Below are 26,143 nucleotides of genomic sequence, written 5' to 3'. Positions count from 1 at the left end.
TTTCATGTGCTATGGCCGAGACAGTTGAGAGCAAGTTCGCTCACCTCAAGTCCTTGTCAGCATATATATATGGAACTTGGACCAGTCGGAAACACTCTATCACTTTATGTCCCATATTTCCATTGACAGATTGCCAATAGTCTATCGCAATTCTTGGGGAGAAGGGGGGGGGGGAGAGTCATATCATATATTTCTACGTAGCCCAGAAAGAGGGAATTCACAGACAAAACATATCTTCGCATTAAGCTCTTGAGCCACACATGCCTGCACAGTTGTTTTAAAGCTGTTCCTAAAAAAAATCATCCAACAGGGACTTGATACTATAGAGAAATTATGTCAGGATTGATTCATAGTAGAAACTGTTTTGGTAGCAAGTCCTTTCATCCCAAAAGACTTATTTTGTATCAGCAGTAGTAATATTAATGATTAATATATTGTTGTACCGTTGGATATAACAAACAAATATTTAATCTGAGAAATTAATGTATCCTGATAATTGACTTGTGGGAAAGTTTCAGCAGAATTTGTAGCCCATTCGCATGTCCGATATCGGAAATGCATTATTCCATGTGCTTCGTCAAAAACAATTCAGCGACTTTTAACGGGCATATCAGCATCTGCCAGCTCCCGTAGAACTATTTTGAGTTTCGCCATGTACCGCGCTGCCAGAGCGAAAAGAATCATGTGTTGCAGGTGTTCGAACATAACTGATACCGACTTTCGTCATCTAAATACCACAGCAGGTAGAATCACACGCCTGTCCTATCTGATCTGAAACTGTTCATCTTGTATTTGCCGTCCTCTCTTCCATCTTATCCAACTTGTCAAACAATTCCGAAATCATATAAACTTGTTTGAAGTTAAATGAATGAAGAAGCCGCTCTATGCATGAGATGCAGGTTATGTTTATTTATTTACATAGATCCAAGCTGATCTTCCCTAGACACATTTCCACAAAAATGCTACCACGCCAGTCTGTTGCCCCGTATAACCCACAAAGGAGAACTACCAGTGCTTCTGCTTCTACATTAAAGTCGCGTCAGCTGGCTTATTTAAATGCTCAACTGGCGCAGTTGCAGTCCAATGTTCTTGATCTTGGAAATCACGTACAGGTAACAGTGGATCACGCAGAGTCCATTCGGAAACTGGGCATACTTCATGGCGCTCTGTAAGTTTATTGAGATATAAGCTTTAAAAAAATCATTATGGATACGCGTGACTACGCTTGATGCAATTATTTTCTAACTATTTACAGTCTGATGGCCACTCACAAAGTATTTGAGCAAGAAGATGTTGAGCAGATGTACGAGGACCAAGGCCAGGGAGAATCTAGTCAACAATAGACGCGATAAATCAGCCTACCCCTCCAACTAAGACCCTGGATTCTGAACTCTGATGTCTCATGTGTGAGGGATGCTTGCTACCTATTATTATTTATTTTACAAGAGTCCGATTACCGGAGCATCAGCCTCTTCTTCTGAAATGATTTCACTTTGAGCGGACCGAGATCAAAACTACTAAGTCGCGTCTGTTGCTCTTCTATAGTCTTTGCATAGCAATCAGGTTCATTGACATCATCGAGTACAATTTTGGGTCCCTTGCCCTTTGTCCATTTCTCGATCCAGTCCAGGGCTTCACCATTCTCATTGAAATCTACAATTTTTGTGCCCTTGGACTTGTCTCCATTATTACTGGCCTTTGCCTTGTTGTTATCTTTTGTAGCGGAGTTTCTACGTGACAGCCTCCTTTTCACTATACTTCTTAATAAAAAGTCGATGTTGTTAGTTGGTCGTCCGGTATATTTTAGATATGGTTTGCCGTCTGGGTATTGTTTATTGATACGGTACAGAAGATAATCTGCTAGGACCACAGGGTCGACATGACTTCGTTTGACAGCGTTAATTAAGCACATTTTCAGCATATCTTCAGAGTTCTTGACTTGTGGTACAAATACACCAGGTGTATCAAAAATATAAATGTTTGGATCTCGTGAGATGCGAATCGTTTCTGATATGCTTCTGGTGACACCAGGCATTTCTCCTGTACTGGCTACTTTATGACGCTCTCCCGTGCCCACCTTTCTCAGAGTATTCAAGAAAGTGCTTTTGCCGGCATTGGGCATACCAGTAATAAGTAACCTCAAACCCAGAGGCGGTTTTGGTTCCAGTTCATCGTATAACTGTTTCGCTGCTGACAACACCTTGTTGGCATCAGCAGTGCTTCTACAGTCAATATTTAAAAATTTTTGATGCGGATGCCATGCTTCATATAACTCAGTTGCATTCTTAATTCCACTCAAATCGTTCTTGGTGTACAAAACGAGCTTATTCTTATGTCCCAAGACTTTGTCGAATAATAAGTTTATCGAAGAAAGTGGTGCTCGCGAGTCTCGTAGTTCCAGTACCAGATCCACTTGTAGCGCAGTCTGATGCATCGATTGCAACGCTTTCCTATGATGTCCATGGAAATTCGCAAGAGGTATATTATAATCTGGGAAGCTCGGTCGAGGTACGAATTTATGTTTGGTGGGCTCTGATGGCACCTCTGTTGACATCCATCTGTTTTTTGTTAGTGGGAAAACGACCACCAGCGACTTTGTCTTCTGTACAAAAAATGGGAGTCCTCACTTATCTAGACTCGTTATTCAGATAAGTGCAAAATTCGACCACATCTAATAATCTGATCTTAGCTGGCTGAGAAATGCCAGACCACATAATTACACTTGATTCAGTAATCGAGAGAATCCCAGGCTGCAAGAAAATGTCCACTTACCTTTTGCCAAAATGACCCCAGATCCAGCTGGTTCTTAATCGGACAGCACTCATCACTTCATGCAAAAGTCCTGAAGATGGTTGGTTAAGATAACAAAGTTCCAGGGTCCATTGATCTGAAAATAATCCTCTATCTAATATGCAGGGGGGTTCTCAAAATATGCATCTTATTCTCTGAAAATTAATTTGGGCCCTTAAGCAGACCTTGCAGATCAACACTGATCCATTTTCACTTTTGACAGTATCATTTCGGCTTACCGACTAATATATTATTTATTTATTTGCATTTTAAGAGGTATACACAGGTGAAGTTTCTGTATCATTTGGTTATACCATGCCTCTTATTACTGTATCTGGGTTACCGTCATCGGGAAAGACCACTCGAGCACTTCAACTGAAGGCTGGACTGGAACGAAAAATCGCTGAAGTTAACTCTGATTTGACTGTGTACCTGATTAATGATGAGAGTTTATCTATTTCGAAAGAGACTTATCGAGAACTACATTCAGAGAAAGCCACCCGTGGTGCTCAGATTTCAGCTGTGAAACGTCATCTCGGTAAAAATACTATAGTGATATTCGACAATCTTTCATATATTAAAGGGTTCCGATACCAGTTATTCTGTGAGGCAAAAGCACTATCAACCAATGCATGTCTAGTTCATGTTGGTGCGCCAAAAGATATGTGTGTGGCATGGAACAAGTCCAGACCAGAAGGTGAAGCATGGCCAGAAGACCTCTTTGATGCTTTAGTCTTTAGGTATGAGGAACCCAACCCAATGTCAAGATGGGACTCACCTTTATTTCCTATTGCACATGAAGACACAGAAGCTGATATCCCAATAGACGAAATTTGGGATACTCTTGTACTACGGAAACCCAAGCCTCCTAATGCAGCCACTGTATTGAAGCCTGTCACAGCTGGCAACTATCTGACCGAACTTGATAAAATCACAACTTCCGTGGTCAATGAGATTATTGATTTGCATAAAACCTCGCCTGGAGGACTTGTAAAACTAGACGCATATGATCCAGTTGTCCAGCTGCCCATGCGACTCACAGTTGCCAGTCTCAATCGTATCCGACGGAACTTTGTTACCATTAACAAGATGAAACCCATCGAAGTCTCACGTATCCGTCCTCATTTCATCGAGTTTGCTATAAAAAACCTCAGTGCTGATATGTAATAGAGCGTGTCCTACTACCTGTATTATTTTGTCTTGGATGGCAAGTTCAGCTTCAGGGTCTTCTCCCTACTTCACAGGAGTAGGCAGTACGCCATTGCCAGAATGGCACCGGATTTCTCAGGTTTCGTATATACTACTTGCCCGCACAATTTAAGTACTTACTAAAGGTCTGACCTCTGACGTCTGGAGCCGTGGCTCCACTCCCCAGAGCTACACTCATCGGTGGTAATATACAATCTAATATACACTAAATACTTGAGGTCCCTAAAAATACAATACAAAGAGCACGAAAGATCATGCACATTGGCGGAAGAGCATCTTGGCGACACCGCAAAAGATCTTGAAAAGCATGTCGTTCTGGTTGTTCTGTCCTTGGCCCTGGGGCTGTTGTTGGTACTGCTGTTGTTGCTGACCATAATTCTGTTGATACTGCTGGTGTTGAGGTGCGTATGGCTGCTGCTGAGGAGCATTTCCTCCATAGTACTGACTGGCAGAACCACCGTGAGAAGCAGGAGGTTGTTGAGGGTAGTTGCCAGTATTGACTGCTGGGCCTGACTGTCCATCGAGGTGGAGGATAATAACACCAGAATTATGTGGATCGATCTCGTGTCTAATACCGTGAGTTTGACACAGTTCTTCAACAGCAGGCTTAATCTTGGCAACATGATTGGCTGAGTGGTTTCCTTTACCAACTATAGCCTTAATATGTGACTCATGGCGTTGAATGCCAGCTCTGATACGAGTGTCAAGAGCTTGTATAGCCTCTTTCACATAAAGTCCATGTAAATCAATCTCGTCTGGCCCAGAGTCAGCATTGTTGGCACGGAAAACAAAATCTGCAGCCTGTTTATTATACTGGTCCATCTTTTGTTCATGTTCCTTAGCTTGTTCAGAAAACTGCTTGGCCTGAGCTCCATCGCCACGTTTGTAGGCTTGCTGCGATTTTGATGCACAGTCGGCCTTGCGATGGTATTCCTGTTCTGCTAATCCACGAAGTCTCTTGTATTCTTCATCGTCAGCGTGGTTGTAATCCCTTCCGGGTGTAAAGTCTAGAGAAGCTGTTAGCAGCAGAACGGCTACTTCAGTCTAAAAAAAACACGTAGGAAATCCCATATCCGTCCTAGCCAATAAAATATCAAGACCTGCAATAACAGCAAGAAAGAGTGTTGATTCTATAATATATATACAATGTAAGAATTAGATGAGACGGTATCGATTATATACAGTAAAAAAAGTTCGTGACCATTGCGTCCAGCTACTTACGAGTAGAAGTCAAGTACTCATTTGAAGCACTCATTTTCGCAGATTAAAACCAAAATAATAAACAAATGTGATAAATAATGCCAGTCGGATGAGCCCCTTCAATGGACTCAAACCAAATAAATGATAAAAATAATGATAGAAGATGAATTGAGAAGATGATTTGACTATGATGAGCATGCAGAAATAAACATGCAGTACGGCTGAAGTGGCTTTGCAATGCTAAATGTCGGAGATCGGACATGAATAGTGATCTAGTTTTTGGGTGAACAATGAAGCCTGAGAGAGATTTAACAACCTAAAAAGTTTCGAATGAAATCATACCGTGCTCTGGCTGGGTCAAGATACTGCACACTCGCCTTCAAGGCTTCTGCGGTTTCTGGAAGAATAGAAACCCCAGTTCTCTCCAAATCAGTCAATAAAGTTGGGAGATACTTTTCTAATAAATGAATCATATTAGCTTGGTCGCCTGTTTTAGTTACCAATGATACCATTACTGCAAGAAGGTCTTGGTCGACAATCGTATATCGGTTGATATTCGTCCAGAAAGACCAGAATTTGTCCCAAGATCCTCCATTGATGAGCACTGACATGATAAGAATGACAATTGGTTTAGTCATTTTAGCACCACCTTCTCCTCCAAATAAACCCATCATCGTTGTTGCCCGTGGGTCAACAAATGCTCTCTTTCCAGTAACTCCAGCTATGTATGAGTTTGGAACGCCTGTACTAGGTGTAGGGTCCGCCAAAGCCTCACTTGGCACAATACTCTTGGCTTTGCCCTCTTTACTCAGTGAAAAGCAAAGTCGGTATAATAATGCTACCAAAGAATCACTCACTGAAAGTACCTCACCCGTAGATCTGAATGCAACCTCGTGAACCTGTAAAATAAGCTGTAATTTATTGTCGCATACAGCCTCCCATTCTGCCACACTAAGGTTATTTACCTTTTTATTTGTAAATTGATGCGAGTATGCAATAGTGGCTACCACCATTTCAACATCCCAAGGTTCAATAGGAACTCCTGAGGCTTGTTGTAGTGTAATGTGTTCAACCAACAAATTTAGAGGAAAAGCTGGCTCATTGATTGTATGAAGTTTCTGAAGGAATATGAGTCGTAACCGCCATTGTAATGGCATTGGTTCCGTAGGAAATGCATTAATAAACGAACTGACAATGTCACAGGTGGGTGTGATCTCAGAAAAAATAATAGTCTTTTGATTGACTGCAAGGTAGTTCAAGTGTGCTTTGAGAATGAGTGTATCTGATTTCTGATTTTCTTCTGCTGTCAACTCTGGTGCAAATGATTTTAGTCGAATACAGCGTTTGTAGTCACCGGCAAGCGACCATTTTTGAAGTTCGTCCAAGTAATTTTGAGACTCAGATGGTACTGGCTCTTCTACAACTGCAGAGTCAGTAGAATCAACTGATAGTTTTGAGGTGTGAGCGGTGGGAGTATTGTTGATATGTGCATCTGCCACTGCAGCTTTGACAGTAGGAGCCACTGAAGCAGTCGAAGATGAACCAACGGTTTCAGCAAGAGTTGCTTTAACATTTGACGCTACTATCGAGGTAGCAAATCCTCTCCTTGATCCCGGCAAAACAAATCTCTTCTCGAACTTCGATTTTGGTAGATCAACCAATTCGGAAATTCCTTTTGACTTTTGACTCCAGTATCCCTCCAAATCTACCTCTGATCGTCGCTCCTCTGTGAATATATGAATATAAATACCATCTACCTTTGTATCCAGAACAACCCATGATCCAGTTCTATCCACCATAGTTCCAGTGCTATCACCTCCCGCCATAAACTCTCTATTAGCAGTACCTTGTCGTTGGGCCCTTTTCCGGAGTCTTCGATTATACACTCTTAAGAAATTTGAACTTAAGATACCCTCTGTATCAGCCAACTGATTATAATTCTGCTTCACGTATCCAATCAGGCTCTGACTAGCCTTGGTCAAGTGACGAGATCCTTTTCCGGAACATAATAGCATTATGTCATTGGGACCAAAAGGAGAAGCGGGTTGAACATGGCGTAAATCTATAATTTGCAAATCAACCAATCCCAGATCCTCAATCATATACTTGGCCATATTCTCCAATGACCGTGGGGATGCAAATGGGAAGTCAGGTAATGGCTCCCTTGACTGTAAAGACTCGGTTGCTTTGATAGTGTCAGTGTTCCTTAGGTACCATGGAATATCGTCACTAGTCGTACGAAGTAGACTATGTTCATTATCACCAGAAACTGAACTTGAAATAGATCCAGCCTGGTTTGAAGAGGATGATGAAACAATTACTGTGCTGGTCCCTGATCCCGAAGTGGATCCTGCTGAATTTGTGGCATGACCACTAGCAACCAATGCTGCCTCTTCTTCAGTCAGTTCGACAACACCATCACTAACTCCAGTACTGATCCATTTCCTCTGTAGAGCCTGTCGCCGTTTCTCTTGCTGCCTTTGATTATAGTTGTGCCTATAAGGAGCAAAATAGGGCCTTGTTACAGGCTCTAGAAGAGTATAAATAACTCTTCTGCTCGCCATAGTTTGGTTGTTGAGCTACAAGAATAAAAAATTCACAAAAAATCCTTTAAGCCTGGCCCTGAACAAGCAATATGTCATGAGACTTTTCTTCTGATGCTAATAATTATACATGCTGCTCGAAGGTGGATCAGCGTTGTCCAGTTAAAATGAGATTTTTCAGGTCTAGGGTGAAAGTGGCAACCGTTGCGCCGTACAGGTACCTCAGGACCCTTGCAAGATGGGTTGGGACAAATAATGCACGATCCAATTTATCACGAACTGTACGCGATACGCGTGGAACATCGATTCACTATTGAAGAACTCTAATAATTATCGATCAATAAAATGGGCACTGGGCCATCACAGTCGGAAATACACAAAATAAAACTAGAAATCAAGAAATGGGAGTACAGTTTTCAGGAAACACATGGACGAAAGCCAGGTTATGATGATATCAGGGCTATTCCCGACATTCACATAAAGTACAAGACATATAATCGATACAAATCAGGAACCAGTAGAGCAAGCAAGAATGTTGATGATAATGACCAGGCGGCAGTAAGAAAACTGGATAAACCATTAAAAAGTTTAGCTCAATACGACCAAAGTACAGATGGAGTCACTGCCGACTCGACTGGCTATGTTCTGACCCCTCACGGTACCAGATCGTACAGAGAGGATTTGTCAATTGAATACATCAGTCGAAGTCCTTCAAGGCGGTCAGCAGAATACGACGAAGGATTTAAAGGCAATGCTGCTTCGCATAGGACTCCATCCACACCTCAGAAGAAAAAGAATGCTGAAATGGCTGCTGCTATTCTGGCAGCTAAAATAGGGCCTACCCCTCAAATGGATGGTCGAGTGCTTGGAATATTTGAATTCACCTCTCCTGATGCAATTCTGCAAACTCCAAGTGCAAAAAAGCAGAAATATAATCCTTCTTTTGAAAATGCATTGTTGAATACCCCATCAAAGAAGAGAACAAAGTCTGTTGCTAGTGCCAATCCAATATCACCTCCAAGATCTGATTCACCGGTAAGGGCAGTAGATTCGAATTCTCATGCGGAGCCAGATGCAAATTTATCACACACTATTTTAGCAACTCCAGCAAAATCAAAAACGTCATCTCCTTTTAACATGGAAACCCCGTCAAAAACTCCCACATATCTTAATCACAGAATTTCCAGCATGGCAGACTCTCCTATAGCACCACGGCGACTTGGACGAACATTATCATCCATGATGGCAGAACTCCGAGATATCAAGAAAGAACAGGAAACAGGTGGATTTGATCCAGATGACGGGTTTGATATCAATGAGATTGCAGACTTGAATGAAGAGGATCTGTATTCTGATTTCAATGATTCGCAAGATGACACCAAACCTAAGGACAGTACTGAGCCAGGACCAATCTACAAGAAGAAGGGACAAAAGCGAACCACAAAGAGAGTCAAGATGAAGCCAATTCTAAATGAAAATGATCCAATTGATGAATCAGCCAAACGTGCCAGAACACTTCCCAAGAAGCAGCCTGAAAATTTCCAGCGATTGAAGCTTCACAATTCGGGCTACAAGACGAACAAGTCCAAGTTCTTTTTTGGCCGTCGATCTCGTTGAGTCCACGAGCTTCTGGCCAAATGTACATATTCATGTTCTACTGAAGGTCCAGCTAACAAGTAACATTGGCTATTAGAATTTACCAATCAAGTGAGAAAATAATGACTCGCTTTGTAGGAATAGTGCACACGAGTCACAGCTACAGTGTTAATGCGGTGGCAGGCACCACATAGCTTTTGGATGAGTTTACATTGTGTATTTTGGGTTGCCCAGTCAGCCGGAGGAACTTGTCTAGACGTAAAGGAAATCGCGTATAGAGAAGTGGAAGCGGGCTAAATGGACAAAACATGGACAGTTGATTCAAATATCAAACGTAGTTATCTGGCTCCTGGTCTTTCCACTTGGAAGAAGAACTTAAGAAAACCGGATTGAGTCTCATTGTTTGACTCCTTCTACCATTGACGATTTTACGATTTGATAATGTATAGAGATATAGATAGACTTCTAATTCTATTATCAGTATAATATTATAGGCATTTCTATAGACAGAAGTATCTACCTACTCAATAATAACTCGAGCATGCCATCAATCCGCTTGGCTTCTTTGGCTCGCTCAACCTCTAATGCAACACGTTTTCTTAACTGGAGGACAAGGTTCTCTAAGACAGGCGAACGATCAATTAGGTTGGCATACATGTCAACAATGCAACCGACCCAATCAGCAACAATAGGGATTGACCTAGTATCCTGAACGGCTTTCACACTCCATTTCAAAATCGGTTCCAACGAGTCTTCGTCTCTGCCAGATAGCGAAACAATTACCTTTCCGCGTCTTTTTAACTCTTCTAAAACGGTCGTTGTCAATTCTGGAGCCATGTCATTAGAAAACGCTGAATCAAGCGCATCACTCCATCTGAAAGCTTTGAGATGTCTTTCATATGCTTTTAATTTACGACTAGGGGCCGACTTTGTATCAAGGACTCTATGCTCCAGCTCACCATGATATTCCGCACCTCTGACCATACGAGCAAAATTACCGACTTTGGCTGTTTTAACACCTTGAGCAACTTTCGGCTCTGTCTTTCTTGTTCGAATAGATAATAAACCACTGGTCAATCCAGTAACGAAATGCTTATGGTCAGGTGAAACACCTGTGTTAAGAACGGCACCGCCAAATTTCCAACCGAATTTGACGGACCAATCTGGCGAAGATGAATCGAGTACTTTGACATGGCCATCTAACGAACCAGCTAAGACGCCTCTTTCACCAGCATCTGCTAAACAGGTGACAGTCTTTTGGAAGTTTCCTAGCTCCTTGACCTTTTTGCTAGCAGCCAAATCCCATACCTTGACAGTTGGATCGCCAGCTGATAAAAATGTTGTTGAATTTAGTGCCAAGACACTCTCCACTGGAGCACCTTGATCATGTGTAGCTACTGGACCCTCTTCAGCAGATATACGACGGTCATAGATTCTCACTAGTCCATCGTAACAACCAGTAGCAATGAGACTTGACTGAGGAATGAAACATGCGGTACGGACGTAATCGGTATGATCCCCATAGGAAGCGACTGGGTTGGGTGATGTCAGATCCCAGAGTCTCACCACACGGTCATCAGATGCAGATAATAGAGTTGACAGCTCAGTGGGATGAAATTTTGTTACCTGAGTCGAATGCTGTGTTGGTAATAGAGTGACTAAAACACTTCTGGAATTGGCATCAAAAACTTGAATGAGACCAGTTGCGTCACCCGCAACTAATAGTTTTCCATCGGATCGGAATTCACCGCTATAGACAGTATCCTTAAATCTGGCAATCGTTCGAACTACCTGTCGAGTCTTTGCCGAGAAAATTTGTACTCTAGTACTACTAGTCACTGCAAAATCATGAGGCGATTGGGGATTGAAGTGCAAGTGGTTTACTGCGTTGTTTTCTTTGACAAGTAAAGGGTTTTTGAACCCTCTCCAGTATCGTAATTCAGGAGTGGTCTTAGCAGGTAGCACGGGGTTTCGCACCGGCTGGATTCGTACAGCCTGTGTAGACATGGCTTGATTTTATATAAATAAAGGTGGTGTCGGGTTGTTTTTGGTTGATATATTTCGGACTTAATGTCTCTCAAGAAATATTTTTTGGCTGATCATTATTTTTCAATCTCCTTACCCTTGGTAAAAGTCACGTGATAATATCAAGTTTTGGTGTGGAAAAAGTTGACCAAGTAGAATGAGGAAAAAAATAAAAAGAAATGGCAGTTATACCATTAGATCAAACCTTTCAAAACTTAGTGCTTGGTAGGTACTTCTGACTGGCCATTATGGCAAAATCTGAGCGGAGCTAAATAGATTAAGGTTGCATGCATACTGATTTGATATGCAGACCACAACCAGCGAAGATGCTATGCAGAGTCAAGGTAGAGAAAGTGGTGTATAAGGGAGTTAAGTCAGCTCTCTCTATGGTACTGTTCACACAAACATTAAAGAGAAGAGGAAGAAATATTAGCATTAGCAATTCAGATTATCATTTAAGCGTGTTACTAAAACGCTTCTATTTTTCTTCGACTATCATCAGACTCTTGTCATCTTACCGGCCTCTTCAGGATGCCCCCTCCATTTTCTCATTCAACCAGTGTGATTCTTTAGTGTGCTGAGAGTAAGTTTAAGCTTTCCAGATGAGTATCTCCAGATGGCCGAATTTAAAAGTCTCAGTTCATTGCATGAAAATTACAAGATCAACTGACCGAATAGCCTCTAACTAATCCTGTTCAACTAGAATTTCAGTCAGGTAACATAGAATTTGACTCATGAATACAAGAGTATTGATCGAGAGCGCAAATAGTGCAGTTTGAGCCTTTCAGATTAATATCTTCTGTTTATGCTGTGTCCTAGAATGGCTAGTATTAATACGGGAACTAGGGCCCCTGCTGCTTACGCGGTGATTAGAGAAACACGATACCACAGATAGCAGCTAAGCTATTTCCTTATGTATCTCATGTTTCCGTTTTAGACTAACTTTTCCAAGCATATGTGCTTAAACCGACTTTACTCTTCAGTATTCCGATAAATTTCTACTTTCAAACCGTGAAGGTTACCCGGTATATATATCACAAACCTAGACCTGAGAACCTAGCTCTCGATTTTGCTTGCGAGATATCACTCCGTTAACCTTCGATTTGTTTTAATTCCGTACGTTTTAACAGTATCGAATTGAGAATAAATTATTTTATTTTTATCTTACTTACTCCTCGCTTGGAATAAGATATACAGGAGATATTAATTGGGTGGGTTCAGCACGGCTCTAATCAGCACCCCTTGCATAACGAGAGGGAAATACTAGCCTGACACGATTAGAAGAACACGATTTGAAAAAAATATGGAAGTGAAAAACAACTTTCTACAAGTAGGAACATAAAGCTTGCTAATGGGACAAATACTTAGCAAATGCCGTGACGATAATAAATAGAGCTTTACGGGGCTTCGTTACAACCACTGATTTTGGTTTTCATCAGTAAAATGTCGTTTGTATTGCAAAGAAAAGGACCGGGTAAACCTGGTAAATTCTTAAACCGGGTAATCCGACCACGACCCGCTAACGTGAAAGCACCTAGTTCACACATTAGTATACTATCAGTTCCGGGCTACAGTACGAATTGGATCACTCAATATACTGTCCAGGGTGAATATCTCGACTATTACCTCTATGTAGGGTCTCCAACTGATCGAGTCCAACTTTTAGCTGTCCGGAAACGCACTCTTATGGTCACGCACCTTTTCGAGGTGGCGCTTCCCTAACGGGTTTCTTTTTCATAACGTCTATCGTCAGGTAGACAGGAACATGCATTTATTCACTGCAGTCGTCATATTTGTACCTTCTATCGTCAGTTCAGATTTGAATATGCTTGTGTATTTCCGAGCATAGAAAGCTAAGAATTGAGACTTGCAGCGCTGAGCCAAAATGTGTTGTTGGAAACATGTGATTGGACATTTGTAGATCTATCTCCACAAAGGAGGGATCTGTATGTCGCTTAACTATGAAGCGCTCTCGCTGCGGATCAGCATCTTATCATACTTATCATATATCGCTGGAGATCTCTTGAAAATTATATTTATCTTCACTCTATATCTCCCACTGTTAATATCATGCAATTAGTTCAATCAACTAAGGAGACAAAACCCGACTCTCAGAAAGTCGATGGAGTGCGGTCGACAATCTAATCTGCCAGTAGTTTTATCTTGAAGGCGGCTAATAGTAGCCAGATAGTATCTGCAATCTGGAGGGGCTCCTCTCAGATTCATCATCCCCTGCATACCCCTTATCAGTACTAAAACCATCTTGGAAGTCATCATGTTGGTCAAAGCTAGATTAGGGACGTGGAAAACCGATCGCTGTCGTTTACAAGCCATTCAGGCGTCGATATTATATTATCACACGTCATGGCTAAAGTAATAACCGCTGCTCAGGGTGGATTTTCTTGATTAGGAACTGGCCCCCGCCGGATGCCTCTGCGGTTGCCCCCACACATGCGAATTTCTGCAGTCAAGCGTATGCACCGTAAGTCGAAGATAACTGAAATCATTAACCCCCTCCCTCGTAATCATGCGAGTTGAAGTGTGACCTATCGCTTTTTATTTCGACGGTTTCCACTCAAACGTAGCATTTACTGGTGGGGATTTTAAGCTTACAGCCATGATCGCTTCTACAGGAGGGGGTATATTAGCGCGTTTGCGCTGATCGGTATAGTTTCAGCACGTTGATATACAGCGGCCAGGCAAGATCAACTGATCTAGCATTCTATTTTCGTTGATCCTTGGTGCCAAATGTGAAACTTCGGGCTGGCTGATACGTTGAGACAGATCTCGTCCGGAATCTGAATGTCTCAGTGCCCCGCAATTGAATCAGAGCTCCTGAGCATATATATTTGAGAATATGCATTTCAGCTACTCGCTATAAATCTCAAATCTGTTTGATTTTTTTCCACTTATTCATTTCTGGTATCCCCTTTTTTTATTTCGTGGGCAGTTCTTAAAGGTGGAATTTTAGTTCTAGTTTAGAAATGACAATACAAGAGAACGAGACGGCGATGGGTCCCAAGGACCTTGGAATCGTCGAGAAAAATGCCATGGTCGAGGTTGCTGAGGTCAAGGACCTAAATCTCAAGACTGCCGATTTGGCTATGGAAGTGGCATTTCAGTCCTATGGTATGGAAATTGATGAAGCTACCAACAGAAAGATCCTTAGAAAAATCGATCTTTATGTATGTAGTCTCATGTGTATTGTCTATGCTGTACAATATTTAGACAAGGTTACCAACAGTTTCGCGTCCATTATGGGACTAAGAACTGATCTCAATATTACTGGATCACAATATAGTTGGATTGGTTCCGTGTTTTACATTGCCTATTTGGTTTTCGAGTTCCCAGCTTCTTATTCTTTACAAAGATTTCCGATTGCTAAAACCGTAGGCGCTTTTGTTATCGCCTGGGGGTTTGTTCTGTGTATGACTGCACTTCCCACGAACTACGGCGGCTTCCTTACCACCCGTATCTTTCTCGGTATGTTGGAGAGTGCTGTTACTCCAGCTTTCGTCTTGCTTACGTCTCAATGGTACAAGTCAGAAGAGCAGTTCACACGCACGTCTTTCTGGGTTGGCTGTAATGGACTGGGTTCTATTATCGGTTCCTTGACTGCGTACGGTCTAGCTAAGAGACAAGAGGCTGGAACTCTACCAATATCTGGATGGAGATTGCTGTTTGTTATTGTGGGAGTTGTGACTATCGCTCTCGGAATTATATTTATTTTGGTCATTCCAGATGTCCCTGCAAAGGCATGGTTTTTAACTGAAGAGGAAAAGCTTTTGGTAGTTGAGAGAATCAGAAGTAATAAACAAGGTTTTGGTAACAGAAAATTCAAGATGGATCAAGTTAAAGAGGCATTCACAGATGTTCGTTTATACTTGAACTTCCTAGTAATGGTTCTTATTGATATTCCTAATGGAGGAATGACCAATTTCCAAAGTAAGTTTTGCTTGTATTTTAAACATTTTAAAACGAAATCTGAAAAAAAGAAAGATTGATAAAAATAGGAATTTTACTAACATTTTTCTAGGTATTCTTCTGACTGGTCTTGGATATGACACTTTGGGCGCTTTAATCATGAGTGCTCCTCAGGGTGCTGTAGAGTTTGTGGGACTTGTATTATTCGGTCTACTAGTTAGCAGATTTCAGCACAGAATGTTCATTGCAATACTTGGAACTCTTATAAACATCGCGACAGGCTCTATGCTAGCTTTCCCGAAGAGCCACAAGGTTCAACTTGTTGGTTATTTCCTTTTTGGATTATCTCCATTATGTTTTATCTGCTATCTGAGTTGTATCTCCTCGAACACTGCTGGCCATACTAAAAAGGTCATTTTCAGTGCTACTACGTTGATTGGATATTGTGTGGGAAACCTGATTGGACCACAAACTTTTATTGAGACCCAGGCCCCAACCTATACCTCTGCTAAAATCGCCATTGTAGTCTGCTACAGCTTAAGTTTGATTCTTATCGGCTTGACATACTATCTCAATCGTAGAGCCAACAAGATAAGGGATGAGAAGAATGAACGACTTCCCCCTGATTTCGTGAACTCTGAGTTTGCAGATCTCACTGATTTCCAAAACCCGGAATTCCGATATGCCCTTTAAGAATCTGGTATTGCCAGTTTTTAGTAGTTTTACTTTTTATTGTTTGTAGCCCCTCATGTATTTTTTTTGAATAGATATGTGGTTTGTGTATAATTACTTAGAATCCCCGGCAGTCGGGTTTACTAACAACCGACCTGATAAGACTAGTCTCATTCGAGATAGCTTACGATTGTAGAGCAACCCGAGTCAAAAAACGCTTAAGTCGATTGTCAGCAGCAAGATAGAAAGAGATAAGATAGTACCTAATGGACAATCTACAATCTAATACTTTAGAGACCCGAGCAAAAGTAGTCTGCTCGCTACCATTAACCAGAAGTGGTTAAATCCGATGTCGATGATATGCAGGCCGCACCGGTCAACGGAGCTTTATGAAACTGCGAAGCACATGCACCCACACTCTATCTACTAGCATCATGACCTGCGATGTAAGGATCTCTGACCAGGAGGCCCGTGCAGATCCCATGGGTGTCCCGAGTCAGAGACCGGGGCAACTGCTATATCGGTGTTGATAAGTTATCGTGAAGCAATGATTGGCAAACTTTTGAGGATGTCTCAGAATCGAGTGAGACATGATCCAAGTTCTTGTGAATGACTCGGTCTTAGCTCTTATCATGAGGTGTCTTATCTGCGGGAATTAGTTTGACCGGAATCTATCTGAGATAGTCATCTGAAAGATACGAATTAACGAAACGTACAATTCGATCGAGATAAATATGTATAAATACAAGTATCCTTCTAGAACAGTGTTATAGTGTTATAGATCATCTTTAAGGCAAGGGGTCTATTATTGTCTACAAGGTTCAATTACACAATGATTACCGAACATAAAGCCAACGTCTCCAAAGATCTAGGAGTAGTGGAGAAAAATGTCGAGGTGGAAATAGCTGAGGTGAAAGATGTCAATCTCAAAGGGGCCGATTTGGCCATGGAGGTGGCTTTCCAATCCTATGGAATGGAAATAGATGAAGCCACCAACAAAAGGATATTGCGGAAAATTGACATGTATGTCTGTACTCTGATGTGCGTTGTCTATAGTATCCAATTCCTTGATAAAGTCACCAACAGCTTTGCGGCTATCATGGGACTGATACCTGATCTCCACATGACAGGCTCTGAATATAGTTGGATCGGTTCAGCTTTCTACTTGGGATATTTAGTTCTGGAATTCCCTGCTGCCTATCTTCTTCAGCGATTTCCTATTGCTAAAACAGTCGGAATCTTTGTGATTCTTTGGGGATTTGTCCTATGTATGACGTCTCTTCCCACTACATTTGGAGGGTTTCTTACCACCCGTATCTTTCTCGGGATGCTTGAGAGTGCGGTAACTCCAGCGTTTGTTCTTATAACTTCTCAATGGTATAAATCATCTGAACAATTTACTAGAACTGCGTTCTGGGTGGGCTGCAATGGCATCGGAGGTATGATTGGAGCAGCTATAGCTTATGGTTTAGCCAAAAGACAAATGGCTGGTGACCTTCCAATCGTAGCATGGCGTTTACTCTTTATCATTGTTGGCGTGGTCACTATTGCTTTGGGTATTGCTTTTATCCTAATTATTCCTGACACACCTTCCAAGGCTTGGTTCCTAAACGAGGAAGAAAAGCTGCTGGTTGTTGAAAGAATTCGTTCAAACAAGCAAGGATTTGGTAACCGAAAAATCAAAATGGATCAAGTTAAAGAGGCGTTTTGCGATGTTCGTCTCTACTTGAATTTTTTTGTGATGGTTCTCATTAATATTCCTAATGGTGGCCTCACCAATTTTGGAAGTAAGTATCATAAAAAAAAAGACAATCAAATTACAAGATTTGTTCTAACATTCTATAGGTATTGTGCTGACCGGCATGGGATACGACACTTTGGGTGCTCTTCTGATGAGCCTTCCACAAGGAGCAGTAGAGGTTGTAGGACTGTGGTTGTTCGGTCTTTTCGTTGCTAGATTTCCTCAGAGAATGCTTATTGCAGTGGTAGGCACTTTGATAAATATCATGTCTGCTTCGTTTTTGGCCTTTTCTAGTAATCATAGCGTGCAACTGGCTGGATACTGTCTATTCAGCATGTCACCACTCTGTTTTATTTGTTATTTGAGTACTATCTCTTCGAATACCGCCGGTCATACCAAAAAGGTTATATTCAGTGCTACTACCTTGGTCGGTTATTGTGTGGGCAATCTCATTGGTCCACAAACATTTATTGCCTCTGAATCACCAACCTACAAGACAGCTAAAACTACAATCGTGGCGTGTTATGGTGTCAGCTTGATTCTAATTGCTGCCACTTACTACATTAACCGCAGAGCAAACAGAATTAGGGATGAGAAGAATGAGAAGCTTCCTGACGACTTTGTTAATTCAGAGTTTGCTGATCTTACTGATTTCCAGAATCCTGAGTTCCGCTACGCACTCTAGAATGTCATTACGTACCCTCTTTTATACAAATTTACGGTGTTTTTAGTTAGCAGTTTGAATTGAATGAATTATTTACGACAAAATATTAATGACCCTACTACTAATTATACACTAAGATTACATTACAACAAGAACAGCAAGCAACGACAGGAGAGATACACTTACTAGGGTCACCATGGCTCTTGCTGCAGAACCAGTGGTGGAAGTGGTAGCAGCAGCAGTAGCACTTGTGGCAGCACTAGAGCTCCCACTACCACTTGCTGCTTTCTCACTGGTTTTTAAAGTTGTATCTGTGGATTCAGAACTCTCCTTGCTCTCAGAGTTGGAAGTCTCGGCCGTGCCTGACTCACCAGGGCTGCTGGATGACTCTGTTGCTCCCGATGTGGGGGCAGGTGAGTTTGTAGCTGATCCGGTCTGTGAACCAGTCTGAGAGTTTGAGTTGCTACTAGTTGTAGGTGACAATGAACCACCGGTGGCCGAAGGACTGGCGGCAGATTCACTTGCACCAGTGGTATCGGTTGTTACTGTCGCACTTGCAACGGCTCCACTTAGACCTAAGTCAGAGATAGCACCACCGACACCTGTTAATACAGTTAGAAACCCATATTAAGATGAAATAACGAAACTTTGATGCAAACCTACCAAGGAGAGAGCCAAATCCGGGAATTACAGCAGAGAGGCCTAGTCTACGTTAGACACAACAAGAATATATATACAATACTACATACCAGCAAATTCCTCACTCAGAATAGATCTGAAGTTGGGAAATTCTTCAGATAGTTCTGTTTGGTTAGATGGCCATCAATTGCAGGCTCTATAGTACCGGATGCTTAGATTCCCGTTCTAATTGAGCAGTATCGGCGTTTAACTAACGGTGTGCGATCTCATTCTCAAAAGCAATAGCTTGAGATAGTGGAATACTGGCTTGGGTTAAAGTGCTGAAATCGTTTAGCAAAGTTGCAATGATTTCGTGCCATTCACTTTCTACTGCAGGAGGAAGAGACGCGAAATCAAAGTCTGAGAGAAAATCGTTTGGATTGAATGAATCTTGTGCTAAAGTAACAGACACAAGAAAAACTAAATAGGATAGCAGCACCGATCGATTAAACATTGAGAAGAAAAACTGATATAGAATTAATAGTGGGAAGTTACTGGGTACGGTACTACCGCTCTTTATATACAGTGGAGAGATATTAAAATACTGAGGGACCATATGTCTAGTCATCAGCTATTCGTCAGGTATTTGACTAAGCCCACCTTTGGCTTTTCTTTTAAAGTTAGCAGCAGTTGGTTCAGTTGACCAGAAGCATAGCCTATTCCCATGATAGTTACGGTATATTAATGAAACAGAACAAATCCATCGACAAGATCTTCCTTCGTACATGATATTCGCCCAGAAATACTATAACTAGGTGCCGACATATGCAATAATCTAACTTTAATCTGAAATAATGCACGGTCCCTAACAAGCTAAGCATGGGCAAGCTTTTCAACAAGAAGATCTTACTGGGTGAAACTGCCTATGATTAGTCAAGGTTAGCGGCATGTGCTTTATTGGACTCAGCATCTTCACAAACATAGCTTAATGGGTGACAACCTTATTGCAGCTAGACTATTTCTTGACCGCAGCGCAGCTATCGCCCGCTCAAGCTACTAACTGATTTAGTTACATGTAATAACAATGTACAAAGATATAAAACAGCTCGATAGCGCTTGCCTTTCTTATAGGTTAGTGCACATGGTGGCTCAGAGAATGAGCCTTCCAGGCTATACGTACAAAATCATACTTGGACTAGACGATAATTTTTTGATTATGGTTCGTCTAATAGTAGCGGCAGCATTTTCTAGCCAATTGCGACAATAATATTATTAGCTATAGGTTTCCTTAATCGGTCTTGATCGAGCGGTAGCATGTGAAATTATTGGATCCCTAACATAAATATATGGCAGATCACAGGAGCTGCATATTAGCATCTCCAATGTACGAGCATCATGCAGACCCAAATATCTTCAAAAATCCTCCTCCCCCTCCCCCTCCCCCTGACTTACCAAAATTGTGAGAAGTAGAATTGTGAAAAATTTTGACAGAACGGTTTACATTGTTTTGACCAGTGAGAGCCGATTGTGTTCACGGTAAAAGAAAGAGCAATGGACTAAACGGATGTGATTACTGAAAAAACCCAGGGCTCATAAAGACCATGAATCTCAAAACGATAGCAATCATGTCTGTATCCATAAGGAGTTTTAGTGGTTAAAATCATGGCACAATTCATAAAATTTTTAGATTTATATATAAAGCTCGCTTGGTGACCATAATTCAAGATCGATGCCGTTCTGTCGGGACGGGATGCAGTGAAATGGTTTTAGGTGATCTGTCGTTATGGGAACCCAGCATATTTACCCGGCGCGAAAGTCCCAACCGCGCGTTATTTAAATCGGACTCAACTTGCCAGCAAGACGGTTTTCCTTTTCTTCTTCTTTTCTTCTCTAGCTCTTTTGAGCTCCTTGCCCCTACTGGCAAGTCAAACGGAGGGTAGGCACCGTTGCAACTGTACCCAGTGAGTTCTTCCAGTTCCTTCCAAAATTTCTTGGTTGTTACGAATTGTTTCAGGCTTGCTGTGTTACCTTCACGATTCACTGTCGCGTCATGTGTTGGGTTTTGTTCTGGCATTATGACCTATGCTAGATGGTTTGGAATTTGCGGTCATTGTTCATGGTCACAGAAGTCTTTTGGAAGACTAAAATGGTGAGGGAGACGTGTTCAATGCTGCATGACTCGGAAATCTAGCGTTTTAAGTGATTGGTACAAGAATGACTCAGTCGGAGAGAGTTTGTATATATCTACTTGGGAATCTTGTTTGGGATTTTTTCTGTGTGAAAACTCTCTTTACAATTTTCAGGGAAGACGTTTTTACAGCCATCATGAAATTTGATGTTGCTGAACTGGGATGGTTGTGACAGCAGTCGTTTTGCGACTGTGGGAACCCTTAAAGGAGTAGGCGTGAGATTAATGATGGATTTTTAATTCTCATTGGTCAACCAATGTTCGCGGAAGCCGAGAGCTTTGTTTCGTACGAAGGTATGGTGCTTGGTATCGGAGTACAAGCGTTGCGATTGGATGCAACATAGGGAAGAAAGGGGATACCGTATGACTAGTAATTGTGTTACTCGGCGGAGCCAACCCCGATTATATTGTGGATTTTGTCCCATTATAAGAAGAATATACAAAGAAAGCTCAGACTCTTGCTATCAACACTGTGGGCTATTCATAAGTTATTCTAGAAGAGCTATTTGAATTGGAATATTCTAGGCAAATACAACAGGAGTGAGCTCTCCACGAAATCAACAAAGGCAGGTTTGCGATGTCGTAAGTCCTTTGAGCTCCGTGTGAATTATACGTTAAGTTGGTTTGAAGTGGGCCAACAAATTCAAACCCGTGGGATTTAATCCTTAGTAAGACCTTTTGCGGGAAATCTAAAAGGCATCGTAGTGAAGCATGCGTTAGGTAATTCTTGGTTGAATTTATCAGCTCTCTCATCGGGCAACCAGTCTGAAAAAGTCCTTCTGACAAAGGCAAATATGTGGAAAGACCTATCATAGTCCTAGGATGGGTACCTAGTTGAACTAATAGGCATAACAGCCAGCGACTGATTAGAAATCATCGTTCTAGGCTTGCAATTGACTATACCGGCGACCCACTGCGTCGTTTTACGGATCTTAAAATCGGAAATGCCTGCGACCCACCGCGTCGTCACGGCCCATACGTTGAAACACAATCGACTATCACGTCGTTCAAATGGCCCATAATCTGGGGAATCTATAGAGTTTTTTTATACTAATTTTTTCTCTTAAGTCACTCACACATTGCCTATGGTGTCTGAGCTCAGCTTCAAACCCCATTTGTTCAGTCTCGGACTGGTTCCAACTGCTTAAAAGTCGCTTGAAATTCCCGAGCCGTGCATTAATGCATATCTGGTCGCATTGCTTGTGAGAGCTGTGAAGCTACTCACGTAAACAAACTATCCATCACACAATGACCATTACACAAGGTAGGTTATTATCCCAGCAATTGAGCTTGGCTGAAGTGAAAAATGCCTCCGGTGGCTAAGGCTCTGCCCCAGATCCGTGCGTGGCTCCTTTTTCGCAGGAGATTGAATTAACCCTTGGAACTCTAATCGGACTCTGGTGAGGTTGAAGTAGGGGGTGAAACGGTTTTAAACTGGTTCGATCGAGGAATTGAAAGCTAATAAATATTTATAGAGTCTATTTGGGCAGCACAGCCTGCTACAAACCGCGGTACAGGAGTGCATTTGTCGTATGATGTCAAGTCGAAGCGAATCGCGTATGCTGCAAACAAGTCTATTCACATTCGATCGGTTGACGAACCTGAGAATTCAATTCAGTACACCAATCATGCCCATCCAACTACGGTAGCCAAGTTCTCACCAAGTGGATTTTATATCGCCTCGGGTGATGCTGCTGGAAATGTAAAAGTATGGGATGTGGTAGGTGAGGATATGGTCGCTAAAGGCGAGTATCAGGTTATTCAGGGCCGTATTAATGACCTTGCTTGGGATGCTGATAGTCAGAGAATAATTGCTGTAGGAGATGGCAAAGAAAAGTACGGCCATTGTTTCACAGCTGATTCTGGAAATACAGTTGGATCTATTGCTGGTCATTCTGCAGTGGTCAATGCTGTATCAATTCGTCCCGTGCGTCCATATAGAGCAGTTACTGTAGGAGACGATGCTCGTTTAGTCTTTTATCAGGGACCTCCTTTCCAATTTTCCCTTTCTCACCAAGATAAGCATACCAATTTTGTGCAGGATGCTCAATTCTCACCAAACGGCGAGTTTATTGTATCAGTCGGCTCTGACCGTAAAATCGCACTTTACGAGGGAAAGACTGGTGAGTTTTTGTCTTTTGTCGAAGACGAAAGTAATGGTCACAAGGGCAGTATTTTCTCGGTAGCTTGGTCACCAGATTCGTCGAAATTTGCTACCGCATCAGCTGATCAAACTGTCAAGTTGTGGAGTGTGGCTGATAAGAAGGTCCTGAAAACTTGGTCTTTTCCAGCTGGTTTGGAGAATCATCAAGTCGGAGTTGTATTTGCTGGTGAGTATATTATTTCTCTTTCCTACAGTGGTGATCTCAACTATCTTCAAGAATCTTCTGACAAACCAGTCAAAACAGTGACTGGTCATCAGAAGACTATTACTAGTTTGGCATCGTCTGGACCTTCGAAGCCTTTGGTCAGTGGTTCTTATGACGGCAAGATTGTCCACTGGGATGCCTCTGACATCACAGCCAGCAGCTCTGTTCATTCTCATGATGGACCAGTTGTTGGAATCGTGTCAGATGGAGAACATCTTTGGTCGGTAGGATGGGATGACACGCTTAAACGGGTTGGTTCAGATTCCTCCGTCTCTCTATTTGGTCAGCCTAAGGCTGTTGCTTCAGGTTCAGATGGAATTATTGCCGTTGTTGGTGAGAGTTACATTCAAGTTTTTGACAATGGTAAGCAGCTGGCATTCAACACCTCGCTTGAGTTTCCAGCTCAGGCTGTTTCTGTTAGCAAGTCACTTGTCGCAGTTGGGTCTTCTGACAATTCCATTCACTTGTTCAATCGCGATTTAAGTGTGTCAAATAGTGTAAAGCTTGCTCCTCTGCGTTCTGCTGTTACCTATTTAGCCTTTTCTCCTGATGGTGAGTATCTCGCTGCTGGAGACGCATCTGGTAAAATCACCTTGTACAGCATTCCTGACCAGTCTGTGGTTACTGGCAGATGGGCCTTTCACACAAGTCGTGTGACCAGTATTCACTGGCACCCATCGGGTAGCCACGTCGTTGCTGGCTCTGCTGACACCAATATCATTATCTATTCAGTTGCCAATCCTGGGAAGAATATCAAGTACCTTGGTGCGCACAAAGACGGCATCAACTCTGTCCTTTGGACATCTGATTCGACTTTTGCAAGTGCCGGAAACGACGCTACCGTCAAGCGCTGGAGAGTCACTCTGTAAATTTATAGATAGATATACAAACCTCAATTTCTCGCATATTACAAGAGCAACTGCTGACACTAGAGATCTCCTGCGAAGCAGGAGCCACGGGGTTTGGAACGGAGCTCCAGCCGCCGGAGGCAGAATTACGGAATTTAGATTTTCTATTCACTATCAGATGTATACAGTTCAGCCCGTGCCAGCGGCCTTGAACCATTCCGACATACAGCTCTCAGTGTTGAGCGAGTCGATACCGGTGAACTTGCCAGCGTCGCAACCTTTACATTTCGGCGAAGCTGGACAGTTGAAATACGGGAAATGCTGATAGCCAATGTCCTTGAAATAGTGGATTTTGGACTTGTCGGCCATCATAGCCAGTCCCAGGCTGTGCACTGGGGCATCACCCCAACGTTCGTAGAAGAAACCGCCGTTTTTGTCAAGGAAGTCGAAGTAGTCTTGATAAGGTTTGGACCGGAAAAACTCCAGACTTCCTATCTCGAAGTTACTCCAAAAGTGGCAAGTGGAGTATCCATTGGCCTTTTTAGTATGACCCTCGCGCCCAGTATTGACGACCCACTGGAGGGCATTATTGGGGTGCAGGTATTCAGGGTTCTGTTCAAAAAACTCTTTTGTTGTTGGCCACAAGGTGCGGATGGATTGAGGAGAGTCGTATAGGTTAATGACGAATCCGTATACTTTGTCATTTTCTTTCATATATGCAAATATGTCGTAATCGATGTCACAGTAGAAATCGGTTTTAGGCTCCACTCGCCAGTAATAATCGTAATTGTCGAGAGCAGGATTCATAAAGAAGCGACCAGAATTCCATCTGCACATTCTATGATACGAAGGCAAATCCGCATATTGAACATCGTCTTTATTCTTCATTTTAATACCCAGTTCTCTTGCTTTATCGACATCAATCCAACTAGGCTCCATCCAGTCTTCTGGTTCAATTTTGACAAATGTACAGTTACCGCCAGTGGCTGCCAGAGCCGATGTTTTGAAATCTTCGGTGAACTCCTCATCATTGAAAAATGTCCACGGATAATTGAATTTATTATTAAAGGCACTTTCTATTTGAACAATAGTGGCCATAAGATCATCTGCTTCTTTATTGCGAACCAGTGACATTAAAGTTGCTGGTACTCGCTTGTCCGTCTCAGTGAGTCTCGACAACCCACCGTCAGGTTCTAGTTTTTCGTCAAATAGTGGATTTTTGGCATCTTCATTTCTACTAGGATCCTCAGCTGAGTATCCTTTGCTAAGATCAACCTGTTTATCTGGAATGAAATCGCCTTGAGCCACTTTCTGTCCATATGCCTTACGGTCATAATATGGCGTTAGGTCTAAATCAAACAGATAGCTTGACATAGCCAGTAAAACGACTACTGAAAATAGACCGATAATTGCGATTGGTCTCCGTAGATATCTCACCAACATTGTTAGATATTATATTTTTTTAGGATACCGGATCCAAGGAATTTGAAAAGTTGGCAGACGTGGTTGTGTTATCTCCTCTGATATTCTGTATTGCTATTGTCGAGCAAGTCTGCCACCCCCGCCCTGATATGATTAAGGAAGGTACTTTTGAGCCAATTATCACGAGATCAACGGTTATGTCGCGTCGGTTATTAACGTCCGCTGTTCTTTGACTATGCTAACACCCTTCGAGTCTTAGATGTACATTAATGAACTAGAGCCAAGATTTCATGACTGCAGATGAATTATGTCCGATGCATTGCGTGCATGAGAC

The 26,143-nt window shown here is 42.1% G+C and overlaps 11 protein-coding genes across 11 annotated transcripts; 6 read left to right on the top strand and 5 right to left on the bottom strand.

The window, feature by feature from the left end:
- Positions 1-1,453: 1,453 nt before the first annotated feature.
- Positions 1,454-2,554, bottom strand: MTG1 (putative GTPase MTG1; the record flags this gene model as incomplete). Its single annotated transcript, XM_018881920.1, has 1 exon — positions 1,454-2,554. The coding sequence occupies one exon, from the start codon at positions 2,552-2,554 to the stop codon at positions 1,454-1,456; it is 1,101 nt and encodes a 366-aa protein (XP_018736350.1).
- A 551-nt stretch (positions 2,555-3,105) lies between these two features.
- Positions 3,106-3,957, top strand: KTI12 (Kti12p; the record flags this gene model as incomplete). The annotated part of the gene is made up of 1 exon (XM_018881919.1): positions 3,106-3,957. The coding sequence occupies one exon, from the start codon at positions 3,106-3,108 to the stop codon at positions 3,955-3,957; it is 852 nt and encodes a 283-aa protein (XP_018736349.1).
- A 294-nt stretch (positions 3,958-4,251) lies between these two features.
- AWJ20_4822 (uncharacterized protein) lies at positions 4,252-4,821 on the bottom strand (the record flags this gene model as incomplete). The annotated part of the gene is made up of 1 exon (XM_018881918.1): positions 4,252-4,821. The coding sequence occupies one exon, from the start codon at positions 4,819-4,821 to the stop codon at positions 4,252-4,254; it is 570 nt and encodes a 189-aa protein (XP_018736348.1).
- A 686-nt stretch (positions 4,822-5,507) lies between these two features.
- ATP25 (Atp25p) lies at positions 5,508-7,763 on the bottom strand (the record flags this gene model as incomplete). The annotated part of the gene is made up of 1 exon (XM_018881917.1): positions 5,508-7,763. One exon carries the CDS (start codon positions 7,761-7,763, stop codon positions 5,508-5,510), a length of 2,256 nt encoding a protein of 751 aa, XP_018736347.1.
- Positions 7,764-8,087: 324 nt separating this feature from the next.
- AWJ20_4820 (uncharacterized protein) lies at positions 8,088-9,359 on the top strand (the record flags this gene model as incomplete). The annotated part of the gene is made up of 1 exon (XM_018881916.1): positions 8,088-9,359. One exon carries the CDS (start codon positions 8,088-8,090, stop codon positions 9,357-9,359), a length of 1,272 nt encoding a protein of 423 aa, XP_018736346.1.
- Positions 9,360-9,854: 495 nt separating this feature from the next.
- On the bottom strand, positions 9,855-11,345 carry UTP15 (Utp15p; the record flags this gene model as incomplete). Its single annotated transcript, XM_018881914.1, has 1 exon — positions 9,855-11,345. One exon carries the CDS (start codon positions 11,343-11,345, stop codon positions 9,855-9,857), a length of 1,491 nt encoding a protein of 496 aa, XP_018736345.1.
- Positions 11,346-14,347: 3,002 nt separating this feature from the next.
- On the top strand, positions 14,348-15,367 carry DAL5 (allantoate permease; the record flags this gene model as incomplete). The annotated part of the gene is made up of 1 exon (XM_018881913.1): positions 14,348-15,367. The coding sequence occupies one exon, from the start codon at positions 14,348-14,350 to the stop codon at positions 15,365-15,367; it is 1,020 nt and encodes a 339-aa protein (XP_018736344.1).
- Positions 15,368-16,791: 1,424 nt separating this feature from the next.
- On the top strand, positions 16,792-17,916 carry DAL5 (allantoate permease; the record flags this gene model as incomplete). Its single annotated transcript, XM_018881912.1, has 1 exon — positions 16,792-17,916. The coding sequence occupies one exon, from the start codon at positions 16,792-16,794 to the stop codon at positions 17,914-17,916; it is 1,125 nt and encodes a 374-aa protein (XP_018736343.1).
- A 49-nt stretch (positions 17,917-17,965) lies between these two features.
- On the top strand, positions 17,966-18,385 carry DAL5 (allantoate permease; the record flags this gene model as incomplete). The annotated part of the gene is made up of 1 exon (XM_018881911.1): positions 17,966-18,385. The coding sequence occupies one exon, from the start codon at positions 17,966-17,968 to the stop codon at positions 18,383-18,385; it is 420 nt and encodes a 139-aa protein (XP_018736342.1).
- Positions 18,386-22,902: 4,517 nt separating this feature from the next.
- AIP1 (Aip1p) lies at positions 22,903-24,408 on the top strand (the record flags this gene model as incomplete). Its single annotated transcript, XM_018881910.1, has 1 exon — positions 22,903-24,408. One exon carries the CDS (start codon positions 22,903-22,905, stop codon positions 24,406-24,408), a length of 1,506 nt encoding a protein of 501 aa, XP_018736341.1.
- Positions 24,409-24,576: 168 nt separating this feature from the next.
- On the bottom strand, positions 24,577-25,830 carry KTR4 (Ktr4p; the record flags this gene model as incomplete). The annotated part of the gene is made up of 1 exon (XM_018881909.1): positions 24,577-25,830. One exon carries the CDS (start codon positions 25,828-25,830, stop codon positions 24,577-24,579), a length of 1,254 nt encoding a protein of 417 aa, XP_018736340.1.
- Positions 25,831-26,143: the final 313 nt, after the last annotated feature.

This window comes from Sugiyamaella lignohabitans, chromosome D (assembly GCF_001640025.1).
Source record: "Sugiyamaella lignohabitans strain CBS 10342 chromosome D, complete sequence".
In the NCBI taxonomy this organism is placed as follows: Eukaryota; Fungi; Ascomycota; class Dipodascomycetes; order Dipodascales; family Trichomonascaceae; genus Sugiyamaella; species Sugiyamaella lignohabitans.
The sequence above is the reverse complement of the archived record's forward strand: the minus strand, read 5'-3'. Positions and strand labels throughout refer to the sequence as shown.